At 52.5% G+C, this 20,238-nt stretch overlaps 3 protein-coding genes across 5 annotated transcripts in view; 2 read left to right on the plus strand and 1 right to left on the minus strand.

The window, feature by feature from the left end:
• The window catches only part of Muc1 (mucin 1, cell surface associated), a 3,962-nt gene extending 1,245 nt beyond the window's left edge, over positions 1 to 2,717 (plus strand). The window contains exons 4-9 of the mRNA XM_028753046.1: positions 3 to 658; positions 758 to 810; positions 925 to 1,058; positions 1,187 to 1,308; positions 1,385 to 1,534; positions 2,422 to 2,717. Of these exons, the coding sequence (XP_028608879.1) occupies positions 3 to 658; positions 758 to 810; positions 925 to 1,058; positions 1,187 to 1,308; positions 1,385 to 1,534; positions 2,422 to 2,496 (1,190 nt within the window). The 3' untranslated portion in view covers positions 2,497 to 2,717. The remainder of the gene's footprint in view (positions 1 to 2; positions 659 to 757; positions 811 to 924; positions 1,059 to 1,186; positions 1,309 to 1,384; positions 1,535 to 2,421) is intronic.
• Positions 2,718 to 3,583: 866 nt separating this feature from the next.
• Positions 3,584 to 15,161, minus strand: Trim46 (tripartite motif containing 46). Of its 2 annotated transcripts, XM_028753049.1 has the most exons (10): positions 15,099 to 15,161; positions 13,542 to 13,803; positions 12,980 to 13,323; positions 11,781 to 11,924; positions 11,574 to 11,669; positions 8,543 to 8,796; positions 8,166 to 8,287; positions 6,886 to 7,188; positions 5,732 to 6,029; positions 3,584 to 4,701 (listed from the first exon to the last, which is right to left on the minus strand). In XM_028753049.1, the coding sequence occupies exons 1-10, from the start codon at positions 15,159 to 15,161 to the stop codon at positions 4,308 to 4,310; spliced, it is 2,280 nt and encodes a 759-aa protein (XP_028608882.1). In that variant the 3' UTR covers positions 3,584 to 4,307. The 2 variants fall into 2 exon arrangements, with proteins under 2 accessions (XP_028608882.1, XP_028608883.1); XM_028753050.1 differs by lacking the exons at positions 5,732 to 6,029; positions 15,099 to 15,161 and having other exon boundaries at positions 4,536 to 4,701; positions 13,542 to 13,797.
• A 614-nt stretch (positions 15,162 to 15,775) lies between these two features.
• Positions 15,776 to 18,635, plus strand: Krtcap2 (keratinocyte associated protein 2). Of its 2 annotated transcripts, none has more exons than XM_028753047.1 (5): positions 15,776 to 15,903; positions 16,146 to 16,300; positions 16,440 to 16,503; positions 18,188 to 18,254; positions 18,483 to 18,635. In XM_028753047.1, exons 1-5 carry the CDS (start codon positions 15,900 to 15,902, stop codon positions 18,601 to 18,603), a joined length of 411 nt encoding a protein of 136 aa, XP_028608880.1. In that variant the 5' UTR covers positions 15,776 to 15,899; the 3' UTR covers positions 18,604 to 18,635. The 2 variants fall into 2 exon arrangements, with proteins under 2 accessions (XP_028608880.1, XP_028608881.1); XM_028753048.1 differs by having other exon boundaries at positions 15,800 to 15,903; positions 16,149 to 16,300.
• The last annotated feature ends 1,603 nt before the right edge of the window (positions 18,636 to 20,238 follow it).

Genomic DNA, 20,238 nt, shown 5'->3' on the forward strand with positions numbered 1-20,238 from the left:
AGGAGACCCCACCAGCTCTCCAGTCCACAGTGGCAGTTTGTCCCCAGCCACCAGCCCTCCAGGAGACCCCACCAGCTCTCCAGTCCACAGTGGTGCCTCCATCCAAACCACCAAGGCTATATCAGACTTAGCTAGCACTCCAACCCACAATGGCATCTTGGTCCCAACTACCAGCTCTGCACTGGGCTCAGCTACCAGCCCAGTCCACAATGGTACCTTAACTACAACTAATAGCTCTGAATCAGACTTGGCCACCACTCCAGTTTACAGTGGAGCCCCATTCTCTACTACTCAGGCTACATCAGGCTCAGCTATCGTTCCAGAGCACAATGATTCCTCGGTGCTAACTACCAGTTCTGTGTTGGGCTCAGCTACTAGTCCAGTGCATAATACCTCTGCAATGGCTACAACTCCAGGCAGCAATGGCACTCTGTCTTCAGTTCCAAGTCAGCACCCTGTTTCTCCTACCGTGCCCACCATCTCCAGCAACAGCACAACACTCTTCCCTACCGTCTCCAGTAACAGTTCACCCCAGCTGTCTGTTGGGGTCTCCTTCTTCTGGTTGTCTTTTTACATTCAGAACCACCGGTTTAATTCTTCCCTGGAAGACCCCAGCTCCAGCTACTACCAAGAACTGAAGAGGAACATTTCTGGGTTGGTGGGTATCAACCTGGTCTCTGACGTATTCCCCTGACATAGCTCTTCAGGACTGCGTGAATCTTTTATATCAATCCTGAATCTTCTGCTCTTGTCCCAGTTTCTGCAGATTTTTAACCAAGATTTTCTGGGGATCTCTACTATCAAGTTCAGGTACAGTTCTGGATTTGACTTGTGGAGTCTCATGACTTCGTGATGTCGGGGATGGGGGTGGGGTGGGGAATGCTGAGCTATAGTCTGGTTGAGCTCCCTGTTTCCTGTGACCAGGTCAGGCTCCGTGGTGGTAGAATCTACTGTGATTTTCCGGGAGGGTACTTTCAGTGCCTCTGACGTGAAGTCACAGCTTATCCAGCATAAGAAGGAGGCAGACGACTATAATCTGACTATTTCAGAAGTCAATGGTGAGGCAATAGCCCCAGCTGTAACCGGGCACCATAGTATTGGGCTCTACCACCTGTTTACTTTTGGTGCTAGGAGCGGGAGATCCACCTCCTTTGGGGACTTCCCTGACTACTGTTTTCCCTTCTAGTGAATGAGATGCAGTTCCCTTCCCCTGCCCAGTCTTGGCCTGGGGTACCAGGCTGGGGTGTTGCCCTGCTGGTGCTGGTCTGCATTTTGGTTGCTTTGGCCATCATCTACTTCATTGCCCTGGTAAGTTTCAGGCCTTCAGCTGTGTGCCCCTGGTAAATGGAATCCCACCAGCCAGTACAATCTCCTGTCTCCCCAGGCAGTGTGCCAGTGCCGCCGAAAGAGCTATGGGCAGCTGGACCTCTTTCCAACCCAGGACATCTACCATCCCATGAGTGAATACCCTACCTACCACACTCACGGGCGCTATGTGCCCCCTGGCAGTACCAAACGTAGCCCCTACGAGGAGGTAAAGTTTGTCCCACTGGTTGGGCCAGCGACCTGGGCTGGGTGGGGGCTTCTGAAGGGGTGCTCTGGAAACCCAAGGAGCTCCAGAGAGGTGAGCAGTGGAGGGCCTGGCAAGGGTGGGAATGAAGGTAGAGTTTTGGGGGTCAGACCTTGGGAGACTACAGAAAAAAAAGGGTCTGCACTACCAGTCTTCTGAACAAAACCTGGCCGCCTACCTGTACTAATTTGTGCTCCTGAGGATGCCTAGAGGGAAGAGGGGATGCTGTGCCTCCGGGAGCCCCACCTGCAGCATTCCCACTGACATCCTGGGGGTCAGGGAGAAGTAGATACAGAAAGCTAGGGTGGGGTGGGAAGGCTCTGCTGAAGAAGAAATTTCCTCTAGAGTGTGCTGAGGGAGTTCTTAGGAAAGCAAGGATCCCTCTCTCTTCCCTCCCTCAAACCTTTCCCTACAGAAGCTAGTAAATAATTACTGTGGCCACCTGAGACCAAAAGGCCAGTGAGACCGAAAGGCCAATGGGTGGGAAAGGAGACAAGAATGTCCTTTTCTCGCCCTACTTTCCTCCTCCTCCAGATACACACACACACACACACACACACACACACACACACACACACACGCACAGCCCTTTGGGCCAGAAGATTAAAAAATAAAAGGAGTGAAAGACAGGTGGGGCCTACAAGAGGGCTAGGGACTTACGGGGGAGGAGGGAGGGGGGGAGCGGAGGGAGCCGTGGAGCTGTGTGTTTACAGTCACCTGGCAGCTCTGGGGCCAGCAGGTGCACACTCTGAATTAACCCCTTGAGAGCTTGCCAGGCCCCTAGCCCTAGGTGCCATTGGGGTTCTACCTGGAAGACTCTTTTACCCGGAATTTATTTCCCCTCCACTCAGGTTTCGGCAGGTAACGGCAATAGCAGTCTCTCTTACGCCAACCCGGCTGTGGCAACCACTTCTGCCAACTTGTAGGAGCAACTCACCCCACCTGCTCAGGGCAGCTGCACAGCAGTCTGCTCCCTCAGTGGTCACTGCCAGACCCCTGCACTCTGATTTGGGCTGGTGAACCAGGACTTCTGGTAGGCTGCTCACAGCCTTCCTCTGAGGCTTTGTCAAGAGTCTCAACCAAGTTAGCCTGGTGAAGCCCAGCCCTGCCCTGGGGGACACTGGGGTAATGGTGGCTCTCAGAAGGACTGGCCTAGAAAGCCTGGAGATGGGGATGGGAATCCAAACATGGCTGAATAAAAGATGGCCTCGGGTTAGCTATGCCAGCCGTGGTTCTTCATCTGCAACTCTTGGATCAGAGCAGCCAGAACGCGGGGCCTGGAAGGGATCTTTGGGAGAGGACACCTGAAGGCAAGAAGCCACAGAGGGGTAGAGGGCTGGGTGCATTTGAAAACAGTGATATGGGGAAGAGGTGACACAGAGGTGGCCTGAGAAAGAATCCAGGAATTGCCTCTCTCCTATGCCTGGAGGCCCTGAAGGAAGGAGGAAATGAAACCTAGGCTGGCTCCAGTGAGCTTGCCCCAGACCTGGCCTCAGTGTGTGCCCATGACTGTCTCTTCTGAGGCCAGCCCATGCCCCTCTCCAACTGGCACAGTGCCCTTAAGGTAGCTCTATTCTTAGCTGTCCAGGTGTGAAGCAAATCCTTGGACCACAGATAACAGTAGCAGAGTCAACACAGCCGCGATAAGCCAGGGCTGGGACAGATCCGGGTGTTGTTGGCACCAGGCCCTGGCCCTCAGCCACCCCACCCGCCACTGCTTCTGGGTGGGCTCTCTGGCACCCTCGGAATGAGGAAGTGGTTCTAGTTCCCTGACCCCTTTAGGTCCCGACACAATGCCACGCCCTCAGCCTCCAGTGCTGTGGTCCAGATGCCCAAGGTGAAGTTCTAGGTTAGCAGTCAGTACTGCGCCCCCTGGTGGTGAGAGTTGGTTGGAGTCTAGGCCTTAGGTGTAGCAGGAGGTTGTGCGCATCTTGGTTAGGGACCTCCTACACTTAGGTGTCAGTCGGACCAGAAATTACCAGGAATGGTCTCACTCCGGGGAAAACAGAAATGTGCCTGGTGTCACAGTTTATTGTTTATAAACCATGAAAATTACAGCTGTTGCTCAGCACAGGCCTAGTAATGCCCACTGTGGGGAGGCAGGAGCAGGCACCAGAGGCCCAGCTTGGCCCAACCCGATGGGGACAACAGCCTTAACTGAGTTCCCAAGGGAGACTTGGCACGTTGGCATGGGTGCTGGATAGGTAAAGCATGCAAGAGGAGAAGGACATAAGGGACATGCAGCTGGAGGGTATAGGGACCCAAATAAAACAGGATGGGTTCTCCTCCCTCTCACTGGGGAAGCTCAAAGCCTGGCTGCCAAGACTGTCGTCAGCGTCAACGGGGCAAGGGGGCTTGGCAAGGCGAAGGGCAGAGTTGTTAATCATACCCACTGTTCCAGGTGCCTGCCCTCCCAATACGCTTTGGGAGCACAGGACAGGGATGGAATAGAGCTTTCTATGCCTTGGTTAAGATGCCAAGGGCAGGGCCTGGGGGGAGGCACAGACTTGATGGGCCTGGGGCCTAGGCCAACAGGTAACACAGAGAATGAAGGACATCCAGAGATGAGCAGAGGAGAGTCCCTTAGTCAAGGGAGCCCTGGGAAGACACAGCTGGCAAGGGATGGGGCAGGGCCACATGGTTAGGAAGAGTTTGGGGAAGAAGCTGCTGGGTAAACGACCCGATGCCCAGAGGCTTGGGGAGCAGAGCTTAGGTCTGAAAAGGGGACCTGAAAGGCTCAGTCCAGCTTGGCAAAGCCCCCAATGGTGACTTTCCTCTCAGGCTTGGTGCCCACGGGCTCCTGCAGCTGTACAGCACCACCCCCAATGAAGCAGAAGGCGGGGCACACAGGTCCTGAGCAGTCCAGGGGGCACTCTAGGAGCCCACGGAAAGACACAGCATCCAGGAAGGAAACCCGCCCCCGCTCGTAGTCCAAACAGATGCCGAGGCGGGGTGGCAGGGGCACTGTGCAGCTGGCTGCTGGGCCATCCCTCCCTGTCAGCCCTGCATTTGAACTTGCTCCGGAACCCAGCAGGATCTTGCCCATGCCAATGGTCAGGAAAGCAAAGGGTGGCAACGCCTCCACTGCAGCATCTTCAGCACCGCTGTCGTGCCCACTGTCTGGGTCATATCTGTAGAAATCCAGAAGAAAGATGTTGGGAGGCAGAGGAAGGGACTGGAGCTGAGATGTTGGAAGGATGGAATGTTGGGGGGCGAGAGGTTGCAGGTACTAAGGTAAATACGTGTTGAGGGGGTTAGATTGTAAGGCTCGAGGCTTTAGTCTGTGTAGGGAAGGAGAGTGCATGAGGAAGGCGTCATGGAGCGGAAGAGATGCAGCACCGCTACAGCGCACTGGGGGAACTGGGTCTTGTCAGGATAGGAGGTGCTGAGAATCATGGTGCTAGGGAAATCAGGTTAAGGATACAGTTTTGACGGCTGGGGATGTTGAAAGGATGAGATCACCGTGATTAAGACGTGGTGGGGCGAGGGCAGGAGCAGAGCCAAGATGGTGAAAGATGGTGTTGGAAGAGAGATGAAGGTGCACTGGTATCAGGATGTCAGAGAGATACAGGAATGGGGTTGACAGAATTCCAAAGGAAATTTGTGTTGGGGAGAAGACATCTTGAAGAAATGGGGTGCTGAAGGATAAGAGGGCTCAGGAGGGAAATGTGAGGGAGGTGTTAAAGAGACACCAGGAGACAAGAAAGGCTTTGGAGATTTGTTTCAGGGAAGAAATTGGAGATGTTGGGAAAGAGGCAGGTGAAGGAGGTCTCAGGCAGAAAACTTTCATGGAAATAAGGTGCTGGGGGCAGGACATGGGAACTTAGATGGGCAGTGAACTGGTCCCAAGTGACAGAGGGACAGGACATGGGAGCTTAGATGGGTGGTGGACTGGTCCTGAGTGACAGATGGAAGGAAGAGGTAACGGCTCTGCATCCTATCAACCCTTTTCCCAACCATACACTCTGAAAACCAGTCCTCAAAGTCTCTTCTGCGGAGCCCACATCTCTTCCGTCCTGAAGCCTCTCAGGCTGGCTTCCATGCTCCTTGCTCTTACCCAGCCCCAGTCCCACTTAGGCAAGTCTGGATGCCCATCACCACCCTCGCCAACCCCAGCTCCTTCCCCTGGGCTTCATTCCCCCCTTGCAGAAGGGGCCTGACCTGGGGCTGATCACATCCGGGGCACCCTGGAAGCTTTCCTGAAGCTTGCTCTCCAGCCCGACGCCCACCTTGACCAAGTAGGAGGCAGGGTCTACGGCACAGGCCCAGTAGCTGCGGCCCTGGGTCACAGCCACATCACCCAGGACCACGTCCACACTCAGGTGGCAGCCTGTGAGCAGCCGCTCAGCAGCCAGCAGCAAGGGAAGCCCCGGAATACTCCGCACCGCTCGCTGGTCCTTGCTGATAGCTAGCCGTTCTCGGCTTGCACCCCAGCGGCCATCAAGGAAGAAGTGCAGGACTGGAAGCAGGAGGTTGAGACAGAAGGAAGGATTTCAGGGACACAATGGCACTGGGGACTGTGAGGTATTAGCACAAACACTGGGAATTTTGGGCACAGGGAACAAGTTGTCAAGGAGTTCAGTCACCAGGAACTGGCAGGGGCCCAGGGAAATAGGGCGTGGAAAACTGAGATAGAGACATAGGGAAGAGAGAGGCATCCCAAATAGACATGTGAAGCCAGGAATAGCCACAGTGGACTAGTGGGCAGAGAAAACAGCGTTCCATCTCTAGCTAACTCAATGTTTCTGCAGCCCATTCCCCATGATTTGCCCTTTGGACCATCTCCACTATGGTCCTGTTCCACTGGGTCCCATTCCTAACGCCACTGACCTGAACCTTCCATCTCACACTCTGGTGCCCATACCTGGCCCCTCAACCCAGCCCGGACTCTTCTGCCTTTTACCCGAGTGCTGAGCACACTCGGCAAGCCACTTCCCTAACATCAACTGAGCCCTTGCTGTAAGTCAGAAGCTAAGTCTTTACAGATACCACTTAATAATAGTTTCATTGTCAAACCACTCTACTGAATACTATTATTACTTCTGTAGAAAGGGACTCTGAAGTTCAGAGAAGGAGAAAAATGTGGCTCAAGACACAGAGTTGTCAAGGGGCACAGGTGGGTTTAGAACCCCCGGCAGTTCAGTTCTAGAGGAATTTAGTATAACTCACACATTAAATTGTACAAGTTATATACATTAAATTGTATTGCATTACTTTTCCGGTGCCCATTGGGAATGAGCCGAGTACCTGGACCATCCCATACCCTCTGCGTGAACATCTCTGTTCACCACGTGAAGCCACCTGACTGTACTCACCAGGTGCTGGGGGTGTGTGCAGGTGTACATCTTCACTGTACTCTCCGTAGCCAGCCTTGTTGCAGCCACGGACACGCAGCACGTACACAGAGCCTGTGTCGGGGTTCTCAAGAAGGGCACTGGTGCCCCTCACCTCCTCCCGTCGCTGCCAGCGTGTAGGGCCTGGCTGGGCAGGGACATCTGTGCGCCGGAACTCAACAGTGTAATGCCAGGCAGGTGGTGAGTGAGGGGGCAGCCGCCAGCACAGGAAGATTTGATCATAGGCAAAGGTACGCTGGGTGTCGATGACAGGTGCCTCGGGTACTGTTGGAAGAGACAACGGGGTCAATCAAGACCTGGCCACTGGGCTGGGGAGTGGGGCAGGCAGGAAAGAGGAAGCAGCGGGAGCCGGGGGGATGAGTGTAGGTAAGGGAGCTGGGGAAAGGAACTTTCTAGGCACTGGGCGGATAAGGCAGGGCCCAAAGGAGAAAGAAGTGGGCGAGTGCTGGGCCCAGGCAGGAGCCCGAACTCTGGTCCTAGTTTGCAACTACCCTAATTGGCCTGAAGGGAGCCACTTTCCCTCTCTGGGCCTGAGTTTTCTCTTCAGTCAAATGATAGCATCAGACCCAATGAGTTCTGAGGGCCCTTACAGCTGAGATTCTTTGAGGTAAGAAGGAGCCCCAGAACGAGGCAGGCAAAGGCCACTGGAACCCAGGCAAGAGAGCCCTGAGCAGGAAGGGGTGTATAAGGGTTGGGAGGGAGGTAGCAGAATCAGCAAGAGGGAAAACAGGAAGGCAGCAGCGGGGAGCAAGCTAGCTAGCAGAGCAGTGCATGTAGGCCAAGAGGAAGAGAATGAGAGTTCAGAGGGCAAAGGTCAAGATAACGAAAGGTCAGAAGGACCAGGATTATGCAACAGTCTAAGGAAGGCAAGTGGGAGGACCAAGAATTCAGGGAACATTAGGAGAGAAGGAAGCAATATGTGGGTGGCCAGGCTGTGTGGGAGCACAGGGAGAGGAATAGGGAGGGGCCCAGCGGGTGGCAGGGCCCCCAGGGCAGGGCTGCTGACTTGCCTGGGGTGCTCCGGAGCAGAGTCCGCGATGGCCACAGCCTACAAAGAGAGAGGGAGAAGCAGCGCTGAGCGCGGTAGGATGGTGTGGTGTGGCAGGGATGGCCGGGTGGGAGTGGCTGGCCAGGCCAGGCAGGAGGCCAGGAGGTCCCTGGTGGGCACTGCCCCCCGGGTCCGCTGCAGGGGGGAAAGGGAAGAAGGCTCTGGTTGGACACGGGCCTGGCTAGCTCCTTACCTCTCAGGAAGTTAAGCTCCGTCAGCAGCTTCAACTCGCGTCCCACATCCAGCTGGCAATGGCGGAAGGAGGAACTGGCAGCTGGCCGGAATGTCTGGAGGGCCTCAGTGGCTCGGGCAATCCTAGAACAGGGTAGGCGAAGGTCAGGCATTGCCAGGTGGGCAGCAACCCCTCCCTGGCATCCTGCCCTACCTAACCCTAGAGCCACTGCTTCAGGTCTACCTCACTCTTGAGAAGCTAGCATCAGTCTGACCAAATGAAACTCCTCGAAGCTCCAGGTCTCCATCCGTGTATTCTAGCTACTGCCCTAGGCGTTAGGCACACCCACGGTGCCCACCTCCCTGGAGCCTGCACCCTTGTGCCACGCCCCTCAGTACCTGTTATGCAGCTGTTTGGCTGCTTGTACAAAGCAAGGCTGGTCTGTTTCCTTAAGGACTTCCTGGGCATAACCCACCAGACCCGAGCCATCCAGCAGGCTCTGGTGCTCATGGATCTGGGCGCTGAGCCGGGATAAACGCTCTTGCTGGCACTCTTCGATGGACTGAAGCAGTGAGGCCCGCTTCTCTTCCAGCACAGCCCCTAGTCCCCGAACCAGCTGGGACACCTCCTCTTTCGCCTGCTGACCACTCACCTGTCCAAAAAGCGACACCCAAAGGATGAGTACTTGCACCCGCCACCAAGACACCACACCATACTATCCTAGGGAATTTAGTTCATTTCACCTATCTTTCTCAGTTGGGCCAGGATCATGACTGGCAAGCCACCTACACCACAGATATGGTCACCTCCTGACCATTTGTACTAAGTTTCCGAGTGCTCATGTTGTAACTGGAGGCTGAAGAGCAGCAGCCCCCTTCTATTTCCTAGATTTTTTACTTGATCCAGGAAACCAAAATTAATACAGGACCAAAGTACAAAAGTTCTATTAGTTTTATACCTACTTAGGGATCTTTTAAAAAGTATTTTTATTATTTTATGTGTATGGGGGCTTTGCCTGTATATATGTATGTGGACCAAGTGTGTGCCTGGTATCTGTGGAGACCAGAAAAGGGCATCAGATCCCCGGAACTACAGATGGTTGTGAGCCACCATGTGGGTGCTGGGAATTGAATCTGGGTCCTCTGGAAAAGCAGCCAGTGCTCCTACCCAACTGATCTATCTTTCCAGCCTTTATCTGGGGATCTCTATAAGAGACAGGGTTTCATGTAGCCCAGGCTAACCTTGAACTTGCTGGGTACTGAAGAAAGATCCCCCTGCTTCAGTTTCTTTAGTCCTAGGATCACAGTGACCCACTTAAAAGTTTAACTAGTTAATTAATTAATTAATTAATTTTTATATTCTTTAAATATATAATTTGTTTATATTTTATGTGCATTGGTGTTATGCTTGCATGTATGTCTGTGTGAGGGTGTCAGAAATCCTGAAACTGGAGTTATAGACAGCTGTGAGCTGACATGTGGGTGCTGGGAATTGAACCCCAGGTCCTCTGGAAGAACAGCCAGTGCTCTTAACCACTGAGCCAAGTCTCCATCCCCTATTAATTAAATTTTTTAAAAAATAATTCAGGTGCTGGAGAGATAGCTCAGTGATAAGAGCAAGTAACCACTGAGCAAGGACTAAGTTGAGTTCCTAGCATGCATCAAAGGTAGCTGAGTCACCTGTGATGACAGCTCCAGGGGATCCTGTACCTCCGGCCTCCATGGACACCCGTTCACATGGGTTCACACACAGATGCACACAAACACACATGCAGGACACTTGATCTTGTTTTTGTTTTTTTTGTTTTTGTTTTTTTTGTTTTTTTTTTTGAGACAGGGTTTCTCTGTATAGCCCTGGCTGTCCTGGAACTCACTCTGTAGACCAGGCTGGCCTCGAACTCAGAAATCTGCCTTCCTCTGCCTCCCAAGTGCTGGGATTAAAGGCATGAGCCACCACCGCCCGGCAATTTGATTAATTTTTAATTTAAAAATAATACAGTTACATTATAAATTTGTATTGATTTATTTATTTTTAATTTAGTCTGCATGTACACCTGCATGCCAGAAGAGGGCAACAGACCCCTTTACGGATTGTCTTGAGCCACTCTCTGTGTAGCCCTGGCTGTCCTAGCCTCGAACTCAGAAAATCCGCCTGCCTCTGCCTCCCAAGTGCTGGGATTAAAGGCGTGCGCCACCACTGCCCGGCTTTTTGTTTTGTTTTGTTTTGTTTTTAACTTAAATTTTTTAAATTTAATTTTGCCAGCCATTTTTGTGTTTTATTGTTGTGGTGACTCTGGGCCTTGACCATGTACTTATGCAGCAGAAGGGATGCCTACTCTGTACATATTTTTTATTTAAAATATTTATTTCATTTGTGTGTGTCTGTGTAAGAGAGAGAGAAAGAGAGAGAGAAAAAGAGAGAGAGATTTTGTGTGTGTGTGTGTATGTCTGTGTGTGTGTTTATGTACACCACGTGTGTGCAGAAGCCCTTGAAAACCAGAGGAAGGTATCAGATCCCCTGTAGCAAATTCTAGGTGATCATGAGCTGCCATGTAACTGCTGGGAACTGAACCTGGATTCTCTGCAAAGGCAGTAAGTGCTCTTAACCACTGAATCCTCTCTCCAGCAATTATGTGCCCCTTGTGATGGAGATGCACATGGGTCAATTCCAGGACAATATATTTGTGAAGAAATGATAAATGGATTTATGGGCTGGAGTAGTCAGTCCTAGCCATGTCGCTAAGAGACAAATAGGGAAAGGCTAAAAAACTAGTGAAAGATAAGAGCTACTTTAAATAGTTGGTCATTTGGATATATAGCAGCCCCCGTTACCTGTATCTGGCAAACAAGACTGTTCTGGCACCTCAGTGTGTAAAGGAGAGCCTTTTCCAAAAAATCCTTCTATCTCCACTCGATGCATGTCAGAAAATCCAGTAAATGCCCTTTCTGAACCTACAGTCCCTCCAGCGACTACAACTTGAAATCACCATACACTAACTGGTCATATTTTACCCTAGCTCTTTCATAGCCTTAATCATTTTATGTCTCACCCAAATAAGAAAGGCCACGACTGCACGTCCACATTTGGACAACTAGCTATGGCACACTGGTGGCTATGCCATTGCTACCATCCATTACCACTGTCAGTTAATTCAGACAACCCAATAGACGGTGCTTGCTCCCCATCCCTAGATTCCCGGTTGTGTTCATGCTGACTCTCAGGATATTTGAGCTTCTTAGCCCCCAATGATAGCTGCACTCCTTGCAGCCCCAGATCCAGCCTAACCCAGGGAACTGGTGTTCTTGCCCGTGAAGTTTAACCAGAGTCTCCACCCACACACATCCTTCTGTGGGCTCTGAACTGGCAGCAAGGTGATGGGGCATGCCCACCCAAGCGGGATCCAAGGCGCACGCCCGTGCCCTTCCTCACCTCAGTGTGCCTGATGGTCTCTTCCAGCTCACAAATCTGGGTCTGCACTGTGTCCTGGTTTCCCAAGATGTATGCCAGGCTCTTTGTTAGTTTATCCTAAGGGCAAAGAAAGAGGTGGGCATCATCCTGGCTCTGCAAGAAGCAAGTCATTAGGAGGTTTGTGGCAGTGTGTGTTAGCACTAGGGCTGAGGAAGTTGGGGTCTTTACCTTGAGGGCCTGGTAGGCACTGAGCACTGGTGTGATCTTATGCCCACTGTGGGTACGCCGTACCCTGCAGAGTTGGCACACCAGCCGTTGACATGTCTTACAATAGTGGGTCACCTCTTCCTTGTGGTCTGGACACATCAGACCCTAAGGATACAAAGGATAATGAAATAGTCAGCCACTTGTGTGTGTAAGGATGCTGACCTACCAGCAATTGCTTGCCTCTCTCTAGCAGTCAGATGAGAGGCAAGTGGCAATAGCTGGTGGTGCTCCCTAGCGCCACCCGATGGTGAAGACCTGGCATTAAAGCATTTGTGAACTCTCCAAGCCATGGCCTAGCATTGCTCCTCCCTCTGTCTACTTTAAGTATGTAGTAGTGACAACAGTGATGAGATAGTTTTGTTCACCATCGAGCCCAATCCCTAGAATAGCATCCTGCATATAAACGACTCTTTGAGGCAGAGTTTTCCTGTGTATCTAGGCTGGCCTTCAACTTTTCATTCACCTTTCCATGTGCCACCATGCTTAGCCAGATAACACTTTGTAGGCAACAAGCATCTCCTGTGATCCTAGCAACAGTCCCGCAGGTATAGTTACTGCAGAGTAGAACCTCTCATCTCTATGCAGCTCGTGAGATGACAGACCCATAGATGTTGAATCATTCGTTTAGTGAATGTTAGAGACACCGGCTCTTAGGCAGCCAGATATGATGGTGCATGTCTGTAATTCTAGCGCTCAGGAAACTGAGAAAATGAGATGGCTCTGAGTTCAAGGCTAGCCTGGGTTATATGGCAAGGCGCTGTCCTTTTTTTTCCTTAATATTTTATTTTGAATTATGTGTATCTGTCTCTGTGTAGAAATGTGCAGGTAAGTGCTGGAGCTAGAAGAGGCCAGAGGTGATGTACCCCCCTGGAGCTGGAATTAAGGGGAAACAAATTCGATTCTTTGGAAGAGCTCTTAATCAGAGAGCTCTCTTCAGCTCTAAGACCTTGTCTCACATACACACACACACACACTCGTGCACACGCATACACACACACACACACACACGCTCACAAACACACACGCACGCACGCGCGCGCGCCTACATACACCCAACCTTACCTACCCCACTTTGGAAGCCCACATGTCAGCCACTCCCAACCCCTAGTTCAGCACCACCATGGCCCCTCCCACTTGAGACGCTCCAAGAACTGGCTCACCTTGGGGCGGAATGAGAGGGTGGGTAGCGTGGGCTCGTGTTGGGCTTTCTGAGTGCCCCAGGGGTGGAAGAGCTTGAAGCATTCATTACAGAAGGTAGCTCGACACTCTGTGCAGCCCTTGGTGGCCTCTAGTGGTGGGGGCTTGCACAACTGGCACAGGATGGCTCCTCCCACACTCACACTCTGCCGGTACCTCTCCACTACTCGCTCTAGGGTCAGGTTTCGGAAAAGCCCGGAAAGGCCCCTCTCCCCCAGCTCCACATCGCCCTGGCAGGCTGGGCACGGGAATACGATGGTCTGGGGGTGCAAGGCACCACGCTTCCGCCCAGGATATGTCCCAAAGCCTGTAGATGGACCCAGGAGGTAGAGGTGAGAATTACAGCTGCCTGGGGGTGGGTGACATCTGTTCAATTAAAAAGTGGAATTTCATTGCACCAGAGATCAACTCTCATTAGAATTCAGATAAGCAGTAAATAGCTCCACCCCAGAATGACAGACAGATGCCCCTGACCCTCTTCCATCTCTCTACATTCCCACCCCATCCCACAGGCCCCAGCCCCACCTGACTTAAGGAGCCGGTCCAAGCGATCTGGCTTGGGGAGAGTTCTCCGAGAGAGGCGGGGACTGCGGGTAGAAGGGGTGGAAGCAGGAGAAGTAGGCTCCGAACTCGGATCCCCACCATGGCCTATGTACCCCTGCTGCCCCAAAACCTCCCGGGCACAGGCCTGGCACACGTTGTGGGTACAAGGCAGCACTAGTGGCTGCTTGAACATCTCTTGGCACACTGGGCACAGCAGTTCCTTCTCCATGTTCTTCATGCTTGTCTGTGGAGGGACCAGGAGGTTGTGTGAGAGCTAGGACACTTGGGCAAATCTCAGCCCGGTCCCTTGGCTGCCAGGAAGGGCAGCACAAGCTACCTACTGCTTTGGCCCAGTACCCGCCTTGGTTGGTTCACACACCTTCCCACCTCTGTCTCCTGCTTCTGCTCCCCTCTTGGGGATCTTAAAGTCCAACAAGAAGATATAGTTGGAGCGCTGGCCTCCCCCAGCACCGCGCCCCACCCCCATCACTCCCGCTGCAGCAGTGCTGCCAGGCAGTCCTCCCATCTCACCTGTCTCCATCCCTCCATCTCTGGATTACCAGCCTGTTCCAGGCATTTATTTCAAGGGCACCACCCATTCTACAGCTGGGTGTTGTCCCCCGCCCCTTTCTTTAGCAACCTTACACGCAAGACTGCTCCCCGCGGCCAGAGTGCGCTAGCTGTCTGAACCCGCTGGGCACCGGCCGGCACCTAGCACCCATCCTCCAGTCCTCATTCTATTTCTTCCAGTCTCCCCCAAATCAACCCATTCCTCTTCGCCTCCTGTACTAGAGCTATCAGGCCCAGTCTGGTGGAGAAATTCGGCCTGCTTCAATCTTTGCCCAATCTGGCGGGGGGGGGGGGAGAGGAGCGCCCCGCCTACCTGCCCCCTCCCCACCGGAAGTATCCCTCCCCCCTTTTGGTGAGGGGGTCTTCTGGCTATTCCCCACCCCCACACCTCACCTTGGTCCCTCTCTTCGCAGCCATCCCGGTCAGGGGCGCAGCTGACACAAAGGAGGGAGGGACAGGGAGGGAGGGGGAAGGAAGTGGTGGGGGGGAGCAGGGTTGGCACCGCCTCTGGGAGAGACGGGCACGGGTTACCATGGCAACCGCAGGCTGCACGGCAGCTCGCGGGGGGGGGGGGCGGTAGGGTGGGGGGTCGGGAGAGGTCCAAATTGGGAACTGCACCCAGGAGCGGCTTTTTCATCACCCCCCAACCTGTCCTCAGTTTCTTGGAAAACATCCAAGCTCACACATGCCCCTTCTCATAGCCCTGGTGCACGCCTGGCAGCTACCCCAAGCCTACCCGCTGAGTCCGGGCAGCTTCTTGCTGCCTACACCCCAGCAAACGGGAGTCTCACCACTCGGCTGTCCCCAAGATCCCTGCACACCTGCATCTCCACCCTCCCAGTCATTTCTGTTTGAGCTAATCCCTTCTCTCTATTCCATGCTCTCCCTGGACCCCCCACCTGTTCAAGGATCTGGCTTGCCCCGACCCTTTACATCCCCTCCCTTCCCCTTGACCCCACCTTAACTCACACTGATGCGGACTAGTGCATCCATGATGGAAGTGAAGGTCTGCATATCCTCACCCTCAGCCATGGCCCTACTGTGCCCGCCCGCCCCCGGTGCCCGATCCTGGCTGCTGCTGCGAACCCGGGGCTTAATGCAGGAGCCGGGTGGGGTGTAGGGAGGGGTGGGGAGGGTGAGATATCACTGCGCATGCTCCAGGGAACTAGCTTCGAACTGCGTCCGTCGAGGTAGGGGGTGGGAAATACTTCTTCCCACGTGGTTCTCCAAAGGCGGTCTAGGGGGTGGGTAATATGGAAGGGTATTTGAGGTAGGAACCATTCCTTCTATTAGAATTTTGCATCGATTCCTAGTCATACTACTCACATAAAGCAAGAAGCTGCTTTCAGAGGAAGAACTCCAAGTGGAGAGCGCTACATCTTGGGTGGCACATATCTTCGGGAGATGTTGAGGCAATCAGAGTGGGACAGGGAGGTCTGAGGAAGTTGTACTGGAGATGACATAAATAGCAATAAAAACACAGGTGACTCGAGGCCATGGGATCATGACTGAAAGATGTGAGTGCAGTTTGTCCAGGGAGGCAGCAGATGCCCTGGCTACAGAAGGCTGGAGACCAAGCAGGGCGGTGGCCTAGAATGCTCTTCGAAGCATTATTTCCTCCTTGCCGCAAGAGGGCGCTGCATGCGAGGCGCGTAGAGGAAGAAGGAAAGCCAGTCCACGTTGGCCCCGACGCTTGCGTACAGACAACCGCGCCGGCTTTGGCTCCCCTCTTTCTCCAGAGGCACGGATTGGACCCAAGGACGGAGCGTGATGGGTAACCGCACCGGCGGGATGCTCGGGCTGCACTAGCGGGGTGGGGGTTGGGGTGGCCCTCTTTTCCCGGTAGCCTCGGTTAAAGCTGACGTGTCCTGGTTTCCTCCGGACAGGCGGGAACTTAGGTGTGCGGGCCGAGTGGTTCCTGGAGGTCGCCGTGAGGTGGCGGGTGGGTCACTTGGAAGTGGTTGGCGGGCTGAGCTCCGGAGTGAATCTTAGCCTGACTCTTTTTCTCATCTCCAGTAGTCGGTACCGGAACCTCCTTGGCGCTGTCCTCCCTCCTGTCCCTGCTGCTCTTCGCTGGCATGCAGATGTACAGCCGCCAGCTGGCCTCCACCGAGTGGCTCACCATTCAGGGGGGCCTGCTGGGCTCCGGCCTTTTCGTCTTCTCCCTGACTGTATCTTCCACGCGCTGGAAGGGGAGGTGGTGGTGTATGGACAGAAGATGGGCGTGGCTGGCTGGCAAGGCCTTTGCATTTCCTCTATATCCCAACCCTGTCTTGTTGCATGAGTTTCTCCTTAACTCCGTCAACTCAGGCCTTCAATAATTTGGAGAATCTGGTCTTTGGTAAAGGCTTCCAAGCAAAAATCTTCCCTGAGAGTAAGTGAAACTCAGTAGTTGACTGGACTCTTTTTTGAAACCTCTCCCAAACATGATGCTGAATTTCCTGTCGCCAAGATGATAAAGGAGAAATACATTTGCTTAAAACTATCTTGAAGACAGAAGATGCTTTTAGATTAAGCATGTTATTGGAGCTGAAAGAGAAGCACAAAAAGGAGACAGAGAGAGGAGGGAGAGGAAAAGAAGGAAAAAGGAAAACTTGGTCTGCTCCCAGGAAGGGTTTCAAGCAAACAGTCAAGCTTGGGCTGATGTCTGATAGGCACCCTTGGGAAGGTATCTTTGTCCCTGTGAGAAAAGAAAGCAAGACCAAGCCCACTAAGGAATTCTGATGTGAAATTGAGGCGGCACTACTGAGTTCTGCTTGAGGAGATTGTGAAGTCTGTGTTTACTGAGATGTTACCAATAGCTGGACCCCTGACAGACTGAGAATAGAGAGTAACTGTTAGGGCTCTCTGCCTCCCTCTGCCTCCCTTTTTTTCTCCTTCCCTTTCCTCTTCTTTCTGTAGCCCACGATGGCCTTGGACTTCCTGAGTAGCTGAGGATGACTTTAAACCCTTCAACCACTGATCCTCCTGCCTCCACTTCCCAAGTCCTGAGATTAGCACTACCTTGTATAGTTTATGAGGTGCTGGGTATTGAACCCAGGTCTTTGAGCATGCTAGGCAAGCTCTCTCCCGAGCCCTGACAGATCAGTTTTGTGTGTGACAATCCTTGTTAGATGGTTCGTGTAGAGATCTGATGGAGAAGTAAGCTCGTAAAGCAAAGTCTGCATCAGGACCAACCACTTGGAAAGCCACGTGCTCGGAAACACGAGCAGGTGTAGCCCTGTTCGAGACTGGCCCAGTAACCCCAGAGCCCGCCACTGTGGCTCCATTTCCCTGCCCTCTTCCAGGATGCTGTCTTCACAGCCCTGTTGCAGGCTTCCAGAGCGTCCATCCAGCATGCCCAGGACTTATGTCTCTTCCACTTGGTTCACCATGTTTGTTAATATTCTGGAAAAAAAAAAAAAGACAAGGATTTTTGTCTTCCAACCAAACAGTGGTGGCATGGGCTTTTTCTCCCATTACTCCATGCAGAGGCAGAGGGAGGCAGGTCTCTATGTCATTTTTTTTAAAATGTATTTATTAATTTACTTTTGAGACAGGATCTCACTGTGTTGCTCGGGCTGGCCTTCCCTTGAATTTCTGGGCTTAAGTGATCCTTCCTATCGTAGCCTCCGGACTAGCTTGCTGTATAGGCACACACCACTGCTTTCAGCCTTCTTTTGTGTATGTGTGGGGGTGGGCAGGCCAGGAATGAGATGTGGAGCCAAGCTAGTAAAACAAAATGCCATTGCTGTCATCCCTTTGTGTCCTGAACAAGTGTTACGGCGGCGTTTGACATCCCTGCTTTTATCAAGACATACCTATTTTGTTTGTGTTGCTGTTTTTCTAGACAAGGTTTCTCTCTGTAGCCCTGGCTGTCCTAGAACTCGCTCTGTAGAGGAGGCTGGCCTCCAACTCACAGAGATCTCCCTGCCTCTGCCTCTAGTGCTGGGGTTAAAGGTATGTGTCCCCATGCCCGGCAGGGCATTTTCACGCAGGTTCCTCACAGGGTTCTAGACTGTTCCTACTTTCCCGGTTCTCTTTTGAATGCTCCTGATGCTCCCTGTTCTCCTATGCAGTTCTCCTCTGCTTGCTGTTGGCACTCTTCGCGTCGGGCCTCATCCACCGAGTCTGTGTCACTACTTGGTACGTATCTGACAGCTGGGCAAGTGGTACAACAACAGAGTGTCTTGTGTGACTAGATCCTCCTATGGTGTTGCCGGTGCCTTCCCTTCCCACACTATATGCCTCCTCTGTTTACCCATTTTTTTGTCCTTAATTTCCTAAGCCTAACTCTGAGTTCTTTACCCGAAGCTGGTGTCTACTCCAGTAGCAACATGCCTGTTGGTATAATGACCTCTTTTCACCCCCTAGCTTCATCTTCTCCATGGTTGGTCTGTACTACATCAACAAGATATCCTCCACTCTGTACCAGGCCACAGCTCCAGTCCTCACACCGGCCAAAGTCACTGGCAAGGGCAAGAAGAGAAACTAACCCCTCATGAGTAATAAAGTTGCTTCTTTGTAGTTGTGTTTGTGAGCTGCCATAGTAGACCTCATCTGCCAGTGCCTGACCTGGGCAGGCCCTGCAGTGTCCTCCACTTACAAGACAGTCATTGTGGAAGAAGAATGCAAAAATGATCAGGGGTCTTAACTTAGGAGGAGAGAGGTTAAAGAGTATATAATACAGGAGGGCCCGACTCTCAGAACCAGAGTAGGTGTTTTAAATTATTATTGTTTATTAACTGGGGTGTGTGTGTACATGTGTTTGGGGGTCCACATTGTACAAGTGCTAATGGAGGCGGACCCTTAACCCCTAGTCTGTGTGGGTCTACGTGGGACTGTTACTCTGTTACTCCAGCTTCCTGTCCTGAGAAATGAACTTTTGTCCTTACTGTGAGCAAAGGAGCCTGGGTTAATCACCAGCCCTCGCCTCTTGGCTCTGGCAGTTTTGCCTCCCTCCCTCTATCTTGTACTCAAGATGTTAGGAAATACATACACCGCTTCAGAGTGGATCAAAGAGCAGCCAGCCCACAGCCAGCTTTGATGGAAATGAGCCACGTGACCCCAGATCCTGCTCTGTACCGTCATGAGAAGCAGCTCTGTCCAGTGTGCTTGCTTGTAGAGCACCAAGGTTCCCCCTTTCCCGGTGGATGTTGCAAGCTTTAGGGACCGCCCATTTTGGTCACTTTTGTATACTCAGTGCCTGATAGTGGGAAGTAGGTTGGTTGAATGAAAAACTTACCCTTCAACCCTGTAGAGCAAAATCCTACACATTTAGAGTCACCTAACGTTTAGGGAATAGAGTTCAGTAAAGATGACGCAAAGAGTCTAAGGTGCTCTGGTCGAGGGTTATTAGAGGCCACACTGCCCAACCAGTCAATCCCTCTTTCCCCAGCCCAGGAGGGAGAACTGCACAGTTTGGATAAAGTGCCTGCAGAGGGCGCTGTGAGCTCATCTATCGCGGACAGTCAGGTGCCCTCACCCTGCATATTGGTCCTAAAGGACTAGGTGGTGCTCTAGGAAGCCAATCTAGGGAACCCAAGGGGCCAGACACTGTACTGGAAGGGTAAAAGCATCACTTCCTATTCTTGGGCTAGGAGTTGGGCAGAATTTTCAGTAGAGATTGCAGTCTGTCTGAGCATGGCAGTTCTAGGCTCATCTGGTGAGGTTGAAGTGTGAAGAAGGGGGGCGAGGTTCAAAATAGGTCCTGGGTCTATGGAAAGGTGATTGGTTCTAGTCAGATCATGACTTTCTCCTTGCCTGGAGTGGGAGCATTGGGTAAGACACATGTAGCCCTAGGATAAAGCCTCCTGAGTGTCAGAGGCTTTCAAAAGGCTGGCTTGGGTGGAGCCAGGCAGATAACATCACTTCTAAGGCTAAGTATGTGAGGGGAAGATAGAAGAGGTGACCTAGCACTGCTAAGGGATCAATGCACCTGTCACCACCTACTGTGTAGGACCAGGGGAGGAGGTATGTGCCTCAGGAACAATGACCCATTCCTCAGGAATGGGTGGATTTACAAGGCAGGTCGGCGCCAATAGCAGCTTTATACTCAGCCTATCTGTGGTGTCTAGTTGTAGGCTATACACACCTGACCTGCCAATTAACCCTGGCTGAGATACAAAGC

This window comes from Grammomys surdaster, unplaced genomic scaffold (assembly GCF_004785775.1).
Source record: "Grammomys surdaster isolate TR1022 unplaced genomic scaffold, NIH_TR_1.0 125946, whole genome shotgun sequence".
NCBI classification, from domain to species: Eukaryota; Metazoa; Chordata; class Mammalia; order Rodentia; family Muridae; genus Grammomys; species Grammomys surdaster.